At 45.9% G+C, this 17,476-nt stretch overlaps 7 protein-coding genes across 7 annotated transcripts; 1 reads left to right on the top strand and 6 right to left on the bottom strand.

The window, feature by feature from the left end:
- Positions 1-242: 242 nt before the first annotated feature.
- N7479_008574 (oxygenase MpaB family protein) lies at positions 243-1,151 on the top strand (the record flags this gene model as incomplete). Its single annotated transcript, XM_057256268.1, has 1 exon — positions 243-1,151. The coding sequence occupies one exon, from the start codon at positions 243-245 to the stop codon at positions 1,149-1,151; it is 909 nt and encodes a 302-aa protein (XP_057103726.1).
- A 191-nt stretch (positions 1,152-1,342) lies between these two features.
- On the bottom strand, positions 1,343-1,774 carry N7479_008573 (uncharacterized protein; the record flags this gene model as incomplete). Its single annotated transcript, XM_057256267.1, has 2 exons — positions 1,343-1,393; positions 1,451-1,774. 2 exons carry the CDS (start codon positions 1,772-1,774, stop codon positions 1,343-1,345), a joined length of 375 nt encoding a protein of 124 aa, XP_057103725.1.
- A 716-nt stretch (positions 1,775-2,490) lies between these two features.
- N7479_008572 (uncharacterized protein) lies at positions 2,491-3,100 on the bottom strand (the record flags this gene model as incomplete). Its single annotated transcript, XM_057256266.1, has 2 exons — positions 2,491-2,932; positions 2,988-3,100. The coding sequence occupies 2 exons, from the start codon at positions 3,098-3,100 to the stop codon at positions 2,491-2,493; spliced, it is 555 nt and encodes a 184-aa protein (XP_057103724.1).
- Positions 3,101-3,738: 638 nt separating this feature from the next.
- On the bottom strand, positions 3,739-4,336 carry N7479_008571 (uncharacterized protein; the record flags this gene model as incomplete). The annotated part of the gene is made up of 2 exons (XM_057256265.1): positions 3,739-4,170; positions 4,229-4,336. 2 exons carry the CDS (start codon positions 4,334-4,336, stop codon positions 3,739-3,741), a joined length of 540 nt encoding a protein of 179 aa, XP_057103723.1.
- A 739-nt stretch (positions 4,337-5,075) lies between these two features.
- On the bottom strand, positions 5,076-6,580 carry N7479_008570 (indoleamine 2,3-dioxygenase; the record flags this gene model as incomplete). Its single annotated transcript, XM_057256264.1, has 2 exons — positions 5,076-6,233; positions 6,290-6,580. The coding sequence occupies 2 exons, from the start codon at positions 6,578-6,580 to the stop codon at positions 5,076-5,078; spliced, it is 1,449 nt and encodes a 482-aa protein (XP_057103722.1).
- A 6,234-nt stretch (positions 6,581-12,814) lies between these two features.
- N7479_008569 (uncharacterized protein) lies at positions 12,815-14,745 on the bottom strand (the record flags this gene model as incomplete). The annotated part of the gene is made up of 9 exons (XM_057256263.1): positions 12,815-12,924; positions 12,976-13,050; positions 13,107-13,196; positions 13,248-13,345; positions 13,437-13,522; positions 13,592-13,864; positions 13,933-14,046; positions 14,083-14,176; positions 14,228-14,745. 9 exons carry the CDS (start codon positions 14,743-14,745, stop codon positions 12,815-12,817), a joined length of 1,458 nt encoding a protein of 485 aa, XP_057103721.1.
- Positions 14,746-15,151: 406 nt separating this feature from the next.
- N7479_008568 (IscS subfamily cysteine desulfurase) lies at positions 15,152-16,889 on the bottom strand (the record flags this gene model as incomplete). The annotated part of the gene is made up of 2 exons (XM_057256262.1): positions 15,152-15,574; positions 15,792-16,889. The coding sequence occupies 2 exons, from the start codon at positions 16,887-16,889 to the stop codon at positions 15,152-15,154; spliced, it is 1,521 nt and encodes a 506-aa protein (XP_057103720.1).
- Positions 16,890-17,476: the final 587 nt, after the last annotated feature.

Here is a 17,476-nt window from a genome sequence, read left to right as displayed (position 1 = left end):
TCAGCGCTTCAGGAGACGGCGATCTGCTATCAACCGCGGCTTATTTCTAAGAAAGGCGACACTATTCACATGGGCCGAGATGATCGACCATCTTAGTACACGGCCTTTTGGGGTTTCTCGGGGTTTTGCGGGGGCATTTCTGGGGAAGATTTCAAGATTTGAAGCTTTGAAGGTTTAATTTCTTTGAGAATCAATGGGATCATATACACTCACTGCCAATCTTCACTATTGACTCTCCAACCATGTCTTTCCCTTCATCTCCTGTCTCCCCAGTGGACGATAAGCCCGTCGCAGACCTTCCAAGTGGTTCTGATGCGACCGCAAGGAATATCACCAACGACTCAGGTCGTCTCCATGCCCTGGAACAACTAGAGGTCCTCCCCAAAATGCTCCAGGAAGGCATCCTCTTCGCAGGATCTGGCGCGACCCTGCTACTACAAGCTGCCATGCCTGGAATCCGCGATTCGGGCGCCAACAACGGCGGCCACAAGGAGTTAGCCACTGAGCTCATCGACGCTCTCCAGGCCAATATCAGCTACATCTCCTGCTTGGTCTTCGGTACCCGTAACGAGCGCAAGATTCTCGTCAATCTCCTACAGGATGGTAAGCCACCCCTGCTAGGTGGTGGTCACTCGAATCGTTTTGCTGAGCATCCACCGCTGCAGTTGTGGATGGCAGCCACGTTGTACGCGACCGCAACCGATTTCTATCAGCGTGTCTATGGCCGCGTTGATTATGCCAGCGCCCAGCGCGCATACAGCGAGTTTTCCTTGCTCATGAACTGCCTGGGTGTCCCTGCTAGTACCTGGCCGGAATCCCGCCAGGCATTCTGGTCTTATTGGGATGCTCAGGTCCCTCAGTTGACTGTCTCGGAGGATGCGGCTCAGTTTGCCAAGGATCTTCGAGAGAGTAAGGATATGCCGCGTTGGGTGCAGTCTATGAAGCCTTTCTTGCGTGTGACTACAATTGAAATGCTGCCCCCGCGTCTGCGTGATGCCTACGGTTTGCGCTCGACAGCTACCACTCGGGCCCTTTACCGCACCTGGATGGGCTTCTCGGTCGCTCTTTATCCGGCAATGCCTAACAAATGGCGAGCATACCCTTTGAAGTTCTACCAGGATCGGCTCAAGGAGAAAATGGATGTGTTTTAAGAACGTTTTAATCTAATGTTTGTCTATATATACCCGAATCGTTATGAGATATATGGCTGTTTATGCTATGTATTGGTCCTATTCATTGAACTTACATGTACATACATATATTCCTTCAAGAAATGGTTTAAACTGTGCAATAAAACATGATAAATAAAGTAATTGTCATGATTCATTTATTCAATCAACCCTCACAGTGATCCTAGCACGCCACCCAGAAGCTTGGAAATATCCTCAACCAGCTATAATGTATTATATGAGCACAAAAGTAAAGATGAAAAAAACGGAGCAATGCATACCGGTGTGGCATCCCCAATGAGAGTAGTTGTGTTATCGACAAAGCTCTTGGTCAACAGGCTGTGGGCGTTTCTCAAGATATCCTGCAAGACATCGATATTATCAGGAGCGAGCAACTTGGCCGCACCATCGAGGATAGTATCCAGCTTGTTGATGTTTTCGGTGCTCAAGAGACCTTGAACGCCGCTCAGAAGCTCGGGCAGCTCCTCTAATAGACCACCACTGGCGACCGGGGCCGGTGCAGCGACAGGGTTGGGACGAGGCTCTGGAGCAGCTAGAGCTAATGGGGCCAGGGCCAAAGGGAAAATAATTCGAGAGAAATGCATCTTTTTATATCGTTATATTGATGAAATGGGCAATAGGCAAAGAAGAGGGCAAAAACATCCAGTGTCTTATAAGCAAGCTCATCTGCTTTCCTCTATGTAACTCTTTTATTAGTGTAAATGAAAATTGTCCGAGGCCAGTGGTAGCCCGGATTGACGCGATCTTGATGAGGCCGAGGGATAAGCAATACCATGTGAGAGAGATAGAGAGAATGGCGAATAAGAAAGTTCACGATAATTTCCCCGCAAGCCTCACACCCCGTTTCTCCTAGGGTATCTATCACCTTTTAGTGGAAGATCGTCGGTCTAATTCTCTTTCCCCCTCCCCTTTTTGAGGTTAGAGATATTTACGGAGTACTTGTCTCATAATTCTGCTTTGACTTAAGTCCACTTCGGAGGAGATGTTCGGTTAAGTAGTGATCGGCAAAGCCTGTCCATCTTGTCTATCTTATAGATATGCATATACTTTGTACTATAGTGCCACCTCGTCATGAAAGTTCATATTTGCTTATTCATATATTGATTTAATCTATTGGGAAAGGAACAGCATGTGCTTAATGCAACAGTCTTGCCTGAGCTCCACCATACAGTGTATAGAACTAAGAGGAAAAGGAAATATGTAATATTCGGACTCATATGCAAAATCGAAACGATCTTTTAGATTTCAGAAGCCAAACATATCTCACCACAGTCATATATACGCAATTCATGTGGATCTATCACAGAGCTAGTGCTAGTCCAAGTACTCCCAGCACCCCTAATGCCGACACGGTCAGCTCCGTAGGCTTTGCAGCTGCACCTTTAGATGTTGAGCTTGCCACCCCTCCAGAATTGTCTTCAGTTGCCGTTGCTATCGTAGCAGCCCCTGTATTTGCTGCCGTGGGTTTGGTTTCGGATTCTGTAGCCGTCAATGCCCCCGCGGAGATCTGCGACTTAACTACCGACATGTAGCTTTTCACGTCCGATGGGAGAGCATTGTACCAGGCTGGGGTAGTGCCAGCCTTGAATTGGCTAGCTAATGAGCTGCGCTCGGCTGGATTGATGAGTTCCCAGATGACGGATACGGGCACTACCGATAAGATCTCGGGGACGAGCGACTTGGGCGCCGGCGAGATGTTGCCAAAGTTCGCGCTGGCTGTTTGATTGCCCATCATATTCTCTCTGTAAAATTGTTAGTTTGTCCATACCTAGAAGAAGATCTAGAAGGATTAAATACAATGCGCTCGAAATTGCACCAAGATTGATGCCATTGTCTGTAATATCTCGCTGGTGATGGTGCTGAGCGCCCCTGGCTGTTGTGATAAAGAGTAAAGCTGCCGTGAATCTCATTTTTTCAAGAATGTTGAGAAGTATTCTAGAAGAAAGGGGGGAGGGAAAGGTATATAGTCCAGACGGGGCATGATCTATAGTAGTAGTAGTAGTATATCAAATGCTTAACCCGCTCTTAGCCCGTCGATCTATCGGAACAGTCTCTCCACCTTGGCCCTAAGTGACATGCAATATACAAATTAATTGCCAATATTCCAAGGTTCTAGGTTTTTTCAGTTGATCAACCTCGGTCTTACCGGGATCAGATGCCAGGGGCGGGGGAAAGCCATAACGGCGCAACTGTAAGATCCCCGGGGAATTTATCATCTTGGGAAATGTACGGAATAGATGTGTAGCAATGGGCAGTGAAACATAAGAGATCTGTTGTACTCCGTAGATCCATGTGAATTCCACATGTGTAGAATATGATCATCAAAAGCACCCGACCTGTCTCTCAAAAAGAGAGGAAGAGCAAGGATTCTAAGAGAGGTTGACTCAACTACTATCTACACTGTTATAACAAGCAGAAGTATAATAAAAACGTGGCATCAATTTGGATATCATAGCAAGGCCATCGTAAAAAAAAATCGTGATAATAAAACAAGTGTGACTAAGAAAGGGAACCTGGACTCAAAAGAGGTCATCTCTCTAAGCCAAGTTTAAGCACCATTCTTCTTAGCCATGTCGGCCTCCGCACCGCGCTGACGGACCTTGCCCTCATCATGGATATCACGGTACTTCTCTTCCTCCGTGCGGTCACCAGTGATAGCGGCACCAATGGATCCAAGAGTACCCTGAGCACGGTTCTGAATGCCAGAGCCCCAGTCCTTGAGCTGGCCCTTGGCCTCTTGTTCCTTACCAGCAGCATTCTGCTCGGCTCCGGTGCGGCGCAGGTTCTCGTTTCCGATCATGTTGCCGATGGACTCCTTGGCAGAGCCAATGGTCTGATCCCAGGATCCTGTTTCGCGCTTGGGGTCGTCTTTAGCAACGGCTCCGGTGTTGGGGTCGGCCGTGAAGGGGCCCAGCTTAGCAGTTGTGTGGGAAGCTTCTTTCTTAGCTTGGCCTTCCTCGTGCTTGAGTTCACCCTTGGTCTGAGATAGGTTAGTGTTGGGGTTCAGTATGGTTTTGGGGACTAGAATGAATGCTCACCTGGGTAGAGGAATCGCCAGTAACGGCACCCATGGCACGCTGAGCAAGGCCTGTGGCTTGTTCGAGGTATGACTGGCCAGTTGAGGCGTTACCAGTGTTGTCAGACATGATGAAATTTGAATGGTAGATGGTTGAAAATGAAGTTGTTATGTTTGAAGAATGAAGGTGTTACGGTTTAAGAATGAAGTGGTTGATGAGATATGAGAAATGAAAGTCATGGCAGGAAGGTTCCTTATATATGTAAGCCATGTTATCCAAGCCACCTGTTCTAGGACCTTCTCCAATCTGATCTTCCAAGGTTGAAGTTCTACAAAATTGTCATGATGCACTACGTCATTATATGATATCATACCACGTGATTAATATGCCAATGATGTCACATCACGTGAATATAGAAATGGGATTCCTCAATGACGCTGTCTTGTCCACACAGCCCAGAAATAAGCGTCATATCAAAGTCAGCTTTTTCTAGATTGGGTTGGAAGCTTCTACAGCATTGCTTTGATTATTCCGTACTAGATGTAGTAATGAGGAAAGGTAATTCCAACTCTCCGTGTGATTTAATGTTCTACAGATCCATGAGCATAGCGTATTGTCACAAAGAGGGATCCTTTGGTCTGCCCATATTTCCAGATAAGTGGAATATATTTCATACATGCAATACCTAGTTGATAGAGAATACATACTAGACTAAGATCCATAAGTTCAAAAAGAAATATCAAACCATGCAAGTTCCCAAACACCAAGTCGCCGCGTACGGCGTACATAAATCCCATATGCAATGCCACGCTCAAAGAAAGACTTAACCCAAAAACAAAATAAATAAATAAATAAATGTGCACCGAAATTACCAGTGACAGATCCCACCTTCGTTTTCATCAGCTGTCCATGTGCCACAGAGACCGACAACCTCAAGATGACCATCTGGTTGTTCCCCAACTTTGCTCAACGAAGCAAAGTTCTTATCTGCAGGGCCATTACTCAGCAATCGTCGTGCCCAGGCATCAATGGCAGGCTCGCCAGTTTCATCTCGAGCTTGCTTCAGGAAAGGAATGAGTGCCGTGCCACCAGTACCACGCAATTTTTTCTTGTCGGTCGGGGCTGCAGTTGCAAGGTTGGTCGCTGCTGGAAGACTCGGGTTGAGATTGGTAGACTGAGAAGGCTGGCGTGCACTGCGGGACTGCAGGATAATGTAGCGTGACACTATGGTAATATGTTTGTCGCGGAGAACACGCAGCATGGCTAGGCATGAGTCGTAAGCAATGCACAGGGCTGAGTCTCCGCGTCGCGCCTCGACGAAGGGGCGGATGTTGGCTACCGAGTCAATCTGCTCAAGGAATCGCCGGTGTGGGCCAGGCATGTAGGTGCGCATTTCGTGGATGAAGCTGTTTCGTGATTTGATGCCGTCTTCGGTGCTTTGCTCTTTATCGTTGCGGCTTGTACCAGTTGGTCGGTGTTCCACTCCGAGGACGATGTCGAAGAATTGGATGAGCGAGCTCTGTGCATTACTGCCACCCCCATACTGCCGGTACTCGGGATTGCGGCCATCGTCGTACAGCAGCCCATTTGGCAATCCAGCGTCACACATGTTTTTACTTCCAGCTAGATAAGGGCGTATGCGGTTGTAGAAGACATATGGATCGCAATTTTCATACATCCTCTGCAGCAGCGTGTTGGTCTCATCGATAGTTTCCGCTAGCCGCTGCAGGCACTCGGTTACAATATGACTGTTTCCTGTGCGGGCTGCGGTGATAGCCCGCAGCATCAGGGGGATAGAAGGGGCCCCACGTGCCTCTATGGCAACTGAGACTAGGTAGAACCATTGTTCATCTAAAGATCCAGTGAAGGTTTGCAGGCAAGCTAGGTTATCCAGGTTGGTGGCTGGCTCGTCGGAGAAGATTGGCTTGTAATTCCAAAGGCAGACTCCAGCATAGGTAGCAACGGGGGGTAATTCGAGTCGTTCACAGATTTCAAATAAGGGCACTGTAAGTTGAGGTGGAATCCTCTTAGGGAAGAATCAGTACATCGTTTACTATTAAACCAATAGGATGGACTGGTTACCTCTGTGGGCGAATCGCCACCCCAGACATAGCCATGCAGTATGAATACCAGTACGACATAGGCGCGACGCCACTCAGCCTCGGTCCGTAGGTGTGTAACAGACAGTATAGGGAGATGATCCACCATAGATTGTAGACGTTTGCTCAATATTAGTGGCTGGAGATTCCCTATAATCATCTCCCAATCTGCATAATAAGGATCGGGGAGAACCTCGAGGGGAAGTTCTGGGGAGAGGAAACCATAGTCGGAAGTGATTCCAAAGTCGGCAGCATTTGGCACCGGAGGCAACATAATGGAGAAAAGGCAGATAATCGTTTTAAATCTTTCCGAATTCAGCAGATCCGGATGGCAGTCCCGCAAGTCGTCACTGTTTCCGGAGAGATTTGATTGAGAGTGTTCAGCAGATTCAGGGATTCAAATTTAATGGAAACAAATAAATGGAGGTTGAGAAGAAACAAAAAAGTCAAGGGAGGGATTGGGATTATACCAGAGAAACCAGGAACAGTCCGGATGCCAAAAGTATATGGGCTGGTTTCCCCAGGGTAAGTCTGCGGATGATGACGGAAGAGAATACAATAGCAGAATAGCCTTGAAATCTTACCGATTTCAATTATATTATATTTTAAAAAGAGAGTCCTGGGAGAGATACCATTAAATGACCGGCTATATGCTAAAAATGGGCAGAGTTTTTTTTCCTTTAGAATGGAGTAGAAAAGCACGTAATTTCACCGGGAATCCCTGGGAGGTAAGTGACAATTTCTAATCACGGAGTTAATAAGATGATAGCAAGGAATAATGGGGATAATAGGGATAATAGAGTTGACAAACTCCGACATAGGAAGGGGGGAATGATCTTTTTAGAGGACCTCGGGGAAGTTTTAGAGGAGGTGGACCAGGTCTTATGGTATGACTAGGGAGACTTGATAGAGTCAGATAGATATGACAGGGTACATTTTATATGGCTATACAATCAAAGTACAGTATGCCAAGAAGGACTGGGTGCATCCGCGAGGCCCAAGTGGAGTGAAGAATTAAGCGAAGAGAAAATTGAGTGCCAGCCAAAGGGGAACTAAGCCGAAAAGACACGGGTGAAAAGGACAATTTGAGGGAATTTCATATATTTCTAGGCATTTTCGGGTTAATTCGCATTTTCGCTTAATTTGGCTTCAAATTCGCTTCACTCAACTTGCTCCGGATCGTCAACCTTGATCTGGGGGATATGTATCAGTCTTAACTTATATTGGACCACTTGGAATTTTTATTTATATTTTGTACTCGATATTCTATATTATATTCTACACCTTTTTTTTCTTCTTTTTTTTTTTCTTACAATCTTGGAAGATATATATGTGCCTAATATATAAGGCATCTAAGTTTTGTCCGACTACTCCGTATGGTGGAAATGTATGGGTCCAATCAATGGTCTTCCACTCTCCGTATTGCTGTATTGACTTCCTGGCAATTTATACTGTCCTGATTACATAAGAAATATTACTGTATACTTAGGATTAATAAATCCTCCGGTATCCTGGTGTATCTGCGCCGACACACCCCCTCAGCGGTCCCAGTATACTTGCTGAGATCGCTGTATCATCTTGTAATTCCTAGTCTATAAGATAGCCTATATCAACCATGTTGAGCAGTCGCACGAAGCTCTTATGCTTTTGCCGAGTGAGCAATTTGGTGAGGCCATCAGCAACCATGCTTGCTGTAGGCACCCAGCGCACCCGTATTCGACCCTATTGGACTTCCTGGCGGAGCCAATAGTGGTGAATATCGATATATCGAAGCTTCGTTTCAAAAGCTGTATCCTCGCTTGTCAATAAGCTAATAGTCCTCTCGTTATCATAGTCGATTGTCAGGTGGTGTGACAGAGTAAAGGCGAGGTTTTAAAGCAATCGGCGCCACTATTGGAGCTGCTTTCCTGCCTCCGATAGGCCGAGTAGCTCTGCTTCTGTGGTTGACGTTGTCACTGTAGGTTGCTTACTTACTTTCCAGTCAATTGGACCGCCGTATACTTGACAGATATACCTAGCTGAGCTTTTTCTATCCGGGTGGTCTCTATACGAAGCGTCACTTACAAACTGCACCGAGTCGGTCCCAGTATTGGCTGTTCCGTACTCAATCGCTAGGTTCCGGGTAGAGTAGAGGTAGGTGATAACTCGATCAGCTGCTTGCTGGTGCTATAGACCGGGGTTCGTGAGAAATTGCGCGAGCTTCGCGGTCGCCTTTGCAGCGTCGGGCCTAGTGATAATAGTGGTATACCCTGCTGAGCCCACCTTTTACTGGTATAGCAGGATTTCCTTTGGCGTTGCTACCCCCTGAAAAGGGGTCAATTCCTTAACTGGCAGTGGAGTATAGACTGGTGCCCTTTCTGTTAAGTGATATCGGGTAGCAATACTTATTATATAGCTATCTTGATATAACTAGAGCTTCTTTTGTTACCGGTCTCGAATAATTCGTATATTTAGGAACTATACTGCTTCTCTATGATCGGTCAGTTCCCAGTGTGCTTCGAGATCTCGCTCTAATTGCTGTGCCTACGCCTTTGTATTGGTATAACTGGCGATTAGGATATTATCTATATAGAAGAAAACCAGTAGTCCTTTTCCTATAAAAACGTATAGGTCTTCTGGTACTTACTGTAGACCTAGCTTGCGGAGTACGCTTACTGCTTCTTACTACTAAAGTCGTGGTGAAATCTGTAGACTGTATAGCGCGCGACGTAACTTCCAGTATTTACCTAGGTTTTGAAATCCCTTAGGTATATACGTATACGTCTCTTAGTCTAACTTACTGTTTAGGAACGCGGTGACAGTATCTCTCTGTCTTAGGTTAAGATCAAAGGCAGCAACTAAGGCAAAAATTATCCTCGCTGTCCTTACTGCTAGTGTAGTAGCTCTCTTTTCCTCGTAAGAGATAGTTTTAAGGTCTCCGCGCACACAGATACGGGCCTTAAGCTTCAAAAGGTACCCGTCCTGGTCAAATTTGTATAAGAACACCTATAAAAGAGGGAGAATCTGCTTCCCTCGGTCTCTTGGTTTCTTAATAACCTTAAAAGTCCCCTTTTTAGAGAGGGAGTTGATCTCCTTCCTTATCGCTGCGAGAAAACCTTCCTGAAATAGGTGGTTTATTATATCCTTCTAGTATTTTAGCGGTGGTAGGAGGTCGTCTCGGTGGCGGCGAGTGTCTAGTTTCTCAGCGTATAAGCCAGCGGCAAAAGTATAGAGTAGCGCCGGCGGTTCTACTTCTTGGGTGGTGCTTATCGCGTAGGCGAAGTCTTTTTCCTACCTTACTTAGTGTCTACGCCTACCACTGAGTATATTGCTGGTATCTATATCTCCGATTATCTCTCTTCTCGGAGCCAGTAGCTCTGCCTAAAGTTACTTCTCTAGTTTGTCTTCAGTGGTTTTAAGATCCGCTTCTTCTTGCTGGATCTGGTCCCCTTGATCTCCCTCGGTATCCACCCCCTGACCAGAGCCAGTATACCTCTCTTGCTCCTGCGGTGGGGTGATTGGTAGTGGTGGTAGGGGCTGTTTAATCGGAAAGGAACCTAGTAGTGCTTGTGGTAGAGGGTCTAGGGTCGGCCAATATAACCTATCACCCACCCCCTAGACTAGGGTAGTCCCTCGTTGGTTAACTATTATCTTTTGGACCTCTGCTTACTGCGGAACCTCCTCTTACTGCTGTACTTACTGAGGCTCCTGTGCTTCCTATAGATCCTGAGTCCTCTCTTCTATCGTACTAGTCTCCTCTTGACTAGTAATTTGGTGGTTTATCACCTATAAGACCTCCTTAACGGTGAGTTCCTATGGTCCCGTTATAGCTGGTAGTGGGATAGGCTGATATTTCTTATAATTAGGGGTATATTTTTGTGTCTCGTCAATGACTGTATCCCTGATATACCTCACTTTCCCACTATATAGGAACCAGATCTTCCAGATATTCGAGGTAAGGTATCCCACTACAAAGCCAATCTCTGCACTCTACCAGCTACTGCTTTATTGTCGTAGTGGAAGGCCTTGATTGGCAGCTTCCACTGATTTCTTATAAGTTGTACAAACTGGTTAATGGCCAATTGATATTTAGGTTTCACTTCGTGAGTTATGATCCAGTGGAATCTCGGTCCTTCTAGGTAGAAGTGGGATATCCAGCGGTGCTTATTGTAGGCTGGCTGCAGCTGAATTAGGTCGAAATATACCCTTCCAAAACGTCTAAAGGTACGTCTAACTTATTATCTTGAAATCTACCTCGGAGCACTTCCTGTCTTATAGGTCTAATATAGAGATTCTTACTCTGTGCTTACTCCTCCTTTATTATTAAGAACAACGCCGTCTACTATAGTAGTAAGCTTTGCTACGGTCCGCGGTTGAATATATACTAGGCGTCGGTGCCAAATTTCAGAGGAAGCCCTTGATTCCTGTGGCTTCACTGATTTCCGTTGTGCTTGCTGTACAGTATATACTTGTTGTGGCGGAGCCTCGCCTAGCTTGTTAAAGATCCAGAGATTGAATTAATCCTATAGGTTTACACAGACGATAGGTCTATTATTTGGGTCCCGTATATAGTTTGTACGTTGGTACTAGAGGCCGCCTTTCTTCTTTAGTATCGCGTACGACACGAGACTTATATAGAAACTTAGTAAGTATAGAGCGTCGCTTAAGGTGATCTCTATCCTTCCCTTTACCGGGTGTCTCCCTAAAAGTCTGACTTTACCTCTCCCTAGCACCTACATAGTACTATCTCCGGTTATTAGGTCAATTATATCAGGTGTGAAGTCGACGAATAGGGCTCGGTTATTACAGATATACGCACTTAATCCGGTATCAAGAATCCACCGGTCACGGAGGGAGGGCTCGCCTACCTTTGCCACAGAGAGTATATACTTACTAATCTGTATAGCTTTACTTGGCTTACTTCGAAAAGTGGTTGCAAAGCTGACTTAGTTAGCGGATTCGGCTAGTTTTTCCTATGCTTACTGAGCTTACTGAGCTTCAGCTATCACTTTATCTACCTATTGCTTCTAAGCGTGGTCCTTTCCTAACTTCTTCTTTGCTTTCTCTAGTTTCCCTTTATTTAGGGTATACCCTTCTAGCCGAATCGCTTCGTTTAGGAGCCAGTAAGTAGTAACTTTATACTTCGGGTGTGAGCTACTATAAGGGCAGTGTCTCTTCTCGAACAGAAGCTTCTCTTGCTTTGTTTCCGGTTTCGCCTCTTAGTGACCTTACTAGGTCGAGAAAGCGCCTTTTGGAGGAGTGGTTAATAATACCACCTGTGCTCCTATCTCGCGATTTATCGCGCGGAATAATTTAAGGAGATCTCGGGTATCGTACACCTTCTTTTCTATCACTATTTCCTAGTATTTACCTTACCACTATATAGGTAGAACTTCTTTTACGGTGTACAGGAAGTCCCTATTGGTATCTCCGTCCTTAATACCAAGACTAACCGCTTACTCCCTTAGCGAGTTCCACTTTTGGAGCTACTTATCGATGTCTCCAGTCGGCTTCTGTATTACAAACACTTTCTAACTTATTCGGATTTCCTCCTTATACGCGGTCGATCGAGCGAACCGAGACTTCAGATACACAAGTCTATTATACGGTGTACGATATATGATCAGTGCGAGGTGGTGTACTGGGTCAAGATAGGTAAGGATATATTTATTTATATCACTCAGTCCCTTTGCTTACTTCTCCTATCGAGCATAGCTTATTTTATACACGTCTGCTTAGTCTCTCTATTTCCTTCGATCTGTTTCGGTGCCCTCTTCAGGATATTCTGGTTATACCGGTTCCTTTAGAGTATTAGGTCGTTCAGTTAACGGGGTATCCGGGTTGCAGTGATCCCAGACATTTTTTTGTATTGCGTATAGCTGCACCTTCGCAAACCAGGTGAGCTATTGCGGTGTATCCTTTAGTTTATCGCCCTTCATAGCGGAGAGAATCGATGCTGTTTCTATTGCTGGATACTGTGTTGTTTTGATGTGAAACAAGGGATAACTTTCTGCGGAGTGGCTTCGTGGAGGTTTATAAGACAGTTTCTAGCAAGTTGCTAGGTACTATATACCGATATAGTAGTCTTATTCAGTGCGAACCGGGCTCATAACTGTCCGACTACTCCGTATAGTGGAAATGTATAGGTCCAATCAATGGTCTTCCACTCTCCGTATTGCTGTATTGACTTCCTGGCAATTTATACTGTCCTGATTACATAAGAAATATTACTGCATACTTAGGATTAATAAATCCTCCGGTATCCTGGTGTATCTGCGCCGACAAGTTTAACTAATAACGGTATAACGTTGGACGATTTCCCGAGTCCCGCCACTGCCGAGGTGTATAGCCTCGGAAGAGTACATTCATTAACTATATATCTAGCTTCGATGATACATGTGTCACATTTGTGCATGCAAACTTCGGGAAATAATTGACGGAACACATTTCAAATGAGTCTAGTCAAACCCCCCCCCCCCCCCCCGGTAGCTATAGCATTGTAGCACAATTCTTATTCAATATGCCAAGCTCATAGTTCAGATCGAGTAATGTGACTTTCACAATAGCTATCCCATGAATTGGCAGAAGTAAATATTGCCTGCACCGAGTTATTTAGAGCGAGATTAATCAGGGTTGGCTCTATCATTTATGATAAGCTTCAGAAAATGAATTGGGAAAGAAGAGAGGTACCATCGAAGCTGAACCTTGACCATACATATCGGCTGAGTCCCGTCCAATGGTTCCTAGCAAACGTAACCCATGCTCCTAGTACATTAGTCAATCTAGGCAATACCTGGCATATTTATCTTCGAAGGGATTACCTTGCATGTATTGACTGACTTCAATTTCCCTAGCGGACGAAGGGATAGTCATGGACCTATTATAGGTTCCAAAAACAATAGGTATTTCAGCTATCATCATGTTAAATCAAAACCAGCAAGGAGAAGGTTGTTACCGCTTACCCCCGTGGTATGCTCCAAGCCATGGAGTTGGGCTAAGATTGGTAAAATTCCCATGGTATAGATACCTCCAAGTGGGCACATGCTCATTCAGTCGAATCCTACATGGATATTCGACAACAGTTCAAAATATGAGAATTCCATGGGTTCTTACCTCACAGAGGGGACAGTTATATAATCTTTTCACCATACTCATAGATTGCTGTCTCATTGACTGATGTAAAACTTAACGGTACTATAGCTGAAACTTCACGCTCATTAATCCCTGCCAACGTTGGCTGGAGTTCCAAGTATGGTTAACCTAGGAATATAGAAAGAAAAAAAAAATGACACGGTCAAATACATACCAATCGTGCTAATTTCCCCATTTTAGCCCTAGCGGCATAGTCGGAAAAGACGAGGAGATTATCTATAATGGGGTAAAAGTTATTGCTCCCCTGAGCCATTGCTTCGAGAATCTTCATAGTTGGAACCTGGCTCATGCATTGGAGAGATTGGCCTCCCGCGCATCCAAGAGCAGTAGGTAGCTCATTCCAATTTTTATGATTAGGTGCCGTAGCCAGCAATGGAGCGGTGCCAGAGTGAAGAGCAAATGCACTGACGAGAGGATTCTCTGGATACTATCGGAGGTTAGTTTGAGCATTAGTTGAAAAATACCTAGGTGAAAATATAGAAACGAGCTACTCACTGCATATGCATGGACATCAGCTGAAGAAGCCCCAGCAGACTGACCAAACAGAATCCTATTTGGATCACCACCAAATCTGGCTATATTATTACGAACCCACTCGATTGCCAATCGCTAAATACGCGGTTATTTCATTCATGCTACCCATACACGTTCAAGGTCTACCTGGTCCAGGAGCCCGAGGTTTTGCTTGGAAGGGTCGATGCCTGGAGCATTAGGAAACCCAAAGACATTAAGGCGATAACTAACCAGAAGATTAGTGATTTAAAGGGGTCAAAATTCAGCATTTCCTTACTTGAAGGTAACAACAATGACATCGTGGTTCTGTACCAAATTCGTGCCATCGTAGTAAGCAACTGAACTACCCCCTGAGCTATAGCTTCCTCCATGAATGAACATCATGACAGCTCCTTTGTGAAGTCCCCTGTAGCTTCGATGCTTGATAGAGGGTGCCCAAATGTTCATATACAGACAGTCTTCGGACGTGTCGCCAGAGTTCCATATCTTACACGGAAGAACACTCCAAATAGACTCATTGGAGTACGTATACACTTGTGGACAGGGACTTCTGAAGGAAGATGCATCGATGGGGGTTCGGGCTAGCGATTTGGGGTGTGGTGGTGCCCATCGCAGTTCTTGAACTGGGGATTCTGCATATGGAATCCCAATGAACGCCCGTACTGTGTGTGCAGAATCGTTATATATTCCATTCAAATAACCAGAGGAAGTCATGACTCGAAGCTCAGGGGATCTGCCACCAGCCAAGGCGGCCACATTGCTTCCAAATGCGCAAAGGATGAGGAATAGATGCATCATGTCGCTCTTTCGGTTCAAATTGTGCTTTTTCTTGCCATAGCCAAGGCCATCTTAAATAACCTGTGGATGGACTCTCGGTAGATAAATTATTTAACTTCTTTGCCAAGGAGTAGAAACATATTCAGACCACGAGGGTTTGGGGGCCGGGAGAAATGCTTTCAACCCAAATTAAATGTTGCTTTGGGTTAAGGGTTGATCACATGAGGCTATAAAACTTGCTCAAATGCTCTTTACGACATTAGGAAGGAGGCAATGACGTACGAGGCACCGGGGGGCTTGAAAATGAAGGTAGAGAGTAGTTAATTGTGAGGTGATTATTCTCAGTCTGTACAAATCCGATGTTGTTACACTTCAACGCCGTCCCTAAAGGGCTTTTTTTGCTCGAGAAATCAAAATTAAATAATCAGTGCTGGCTCCATTCGATCGTGTTCAGATCAATTCCTTCCTGCACCAGCTCCCAAAGCGGGCTCAATTCACGCAAGAAAGATACACGAGCCTGAACAGCCTTGAGAACGTAGTCGATCTCCTCATCTGAGGTGAATCGACCGATACCGAAACGGATACTGCTGTGAGCACTCTCGTCGCTGCTGCCCAGAGCGCGCAGCACGTAGCTAGGCTCCAAAGATGCAGAGGTACAGGCACTGCCCGATGATAGCGCAATGTCGTTCAGCGCCATCAGCAAGGATTCACCCTCGACGTAGGCGAATGAGATGTTCACGCAGCCAGGGTAGTGGTGCTCAGGGTCGCCGTTTAGTGTGGTGTGTTCCATGGCAAGGAGGCCCTCGCTTAGACGCTTCGACAGGCGATCAATGTGCTTGGTATCGTACTGTTCAGTCAGTTAGCGTGCCGTGTTTTCAAAGACAAAGGAATATTCAAGTCCATATGCCTGCCAGATCATTATGCCTGCAGTTGGCATCATTGGAGCTAGATGCTATGCCCAAAAAACACATTTCCCAAAGATCTCCAATATATGCCACATGCAGTACATAATAATTGTAATCATAACGGAGATTGGAAATAGAAAATGGGAAAGGAAAGCTTACCTCCATATCTTGGGCGGCAATTCGGCAAGCCTCACCAAAGCCCACTGCCAGATGAGGGGCCAAGGTGCCACTACGTAGACCTCTTTCCTGTCCACCACCAGTGATGAGAGGGTCGAGACGGACACGCGGACGACGACGCACAAAGCATGCACCAATACCCTTGGGGCCGTAGATCTTGTGGCTGGAAATCGACATCAAATCGATGTTCAGCTTATTGACATCCAATGGGATCTTTCCAACGGCCTGTGCACCGTCGGTGTGGAAGAACACTTTCTTAGACCGGCAGAGACGGCCAATCTCCTCCATCGGCTGGATCACCCCGATCTCATTGTTGACAGCCATGACACTGACAATGCAAGTCTCAGGGCGCATGGCCGCCTCAAGATCAGACATGCGGATCAAACCGTTGCTCTGAACCGGCAGGTAAGTCACCTCGAACCCTTCATCTTGCAAGTGTCGGCAGCTGTCAAGCACACACTTGTGTTCAGTTTGAGTGGTGATAATGTGATTCTTCTTTCCGGATCGACCAAAGAATCGGGCCACACCCTTCAAACTCATGTTGTTACTCTCTGTCGCACCACTTGTGAAGATGATCTCTTTGGGGTCGGCCCCGATCAGCTTGGCAATATGCTCGCGAGCCTCCTCGACTCCCTTCTCCGACTCCCAACCGTAGGCGTGTGTGCGCGAGTGGGGGTTACCGTAGATACCGGTGAGGTAAGGAAGCATGGTATCCAGAACCCGGGGATCTAGAGGTGTGGTAGCTTGCATATCGAGGTAGATGGGCCGGGTGCCCTGGTCCATAACGGTGGCCTGCTTCAGAATGCCGGCCGAGGGGCTCATCGCGGCGTCACCGGAGGTTGCCGAGCCGGGTAACTTGACATTCTGGGGCGCCATATGGGATTTGTTCATGAATGACTTTTGTTCCTCTTTGATTGCAGTCTCGATGTTGACCTGAGCTTGGCCAACTTTTGTCTCGGTGACATAAGACCGAGCGCGCAGGCCAGTGGCGAGGACTCGAGGAGCTCGGGAACCATAGGTTGAAAGGCGCCTGGAGAAGGCAGAGGCCTGTCTCCAAGCAGTAGGAACGGCACTTGTCATTATAAAAATTATGTGTGCCACAATATCCTTGAAAGTGGGATGAAGAAGGAAGCACAGCCCTGAACTTTTGTTATCTTCATCTCCTCTCAATGACTAAAGATCTCGGGATTTTCCTAATTAGGTTTATCCGATATGCCTGAGGCAGAACGGAGGTATGAGAGCTTCCCCTTTCAGCTCATACAGTCTTCTCCGGGTCTTCCAGGACTATATATTATATCTTCATTTCTCTATTTTATAACAATTGTGATTATTCTGGTTTGATTATTCGAAATTTATATTTCTTCCGACATATAGTATTCACACATTTCATACAATTGCCAAGTCACTCCCCGCACAAAGGAATGATGGCCCAATGATGACGATCGGACTAGGGTCTTTAATTTGACAGTTCTTACAATTTTCTCGGGTAGGGCTGCCGGGAAAAAGGGAAACAGCTCTGGAGATCGGGGATGCCATTTGTATCTAATCATTCAAGGCCTCCAATGAGTGTAGTAAGTAAATACGCTCTACTCCGTACAGAGGATAGGAGTTGAGGTACTATAACGGAGCAATATATATTGTAGTATTCCCGTACCCCATAGTAATAA

Source organism: Penicillium vulpinum (genome assembly GCF_028829585.1).
Source record: "Penicillium vulpinum strain IBT 29486 chromosome Unknown utg000004l_segment0_segment0, whole genome shotgun sequence".
Classification (NCBI taxonomy): domain Eukaryota; kingdom Fungi; phylum Ascomycota; class Eurotiomycetes; order Eurotiales; family Aspergillaceae; genus Penicillium; species Penicillium vulpinum.
The sequence above is the reverse complement of the archived record's forward strand: the minus strand, read 5'-3'. Positions and strand labels throughout refer to the sequence as shown.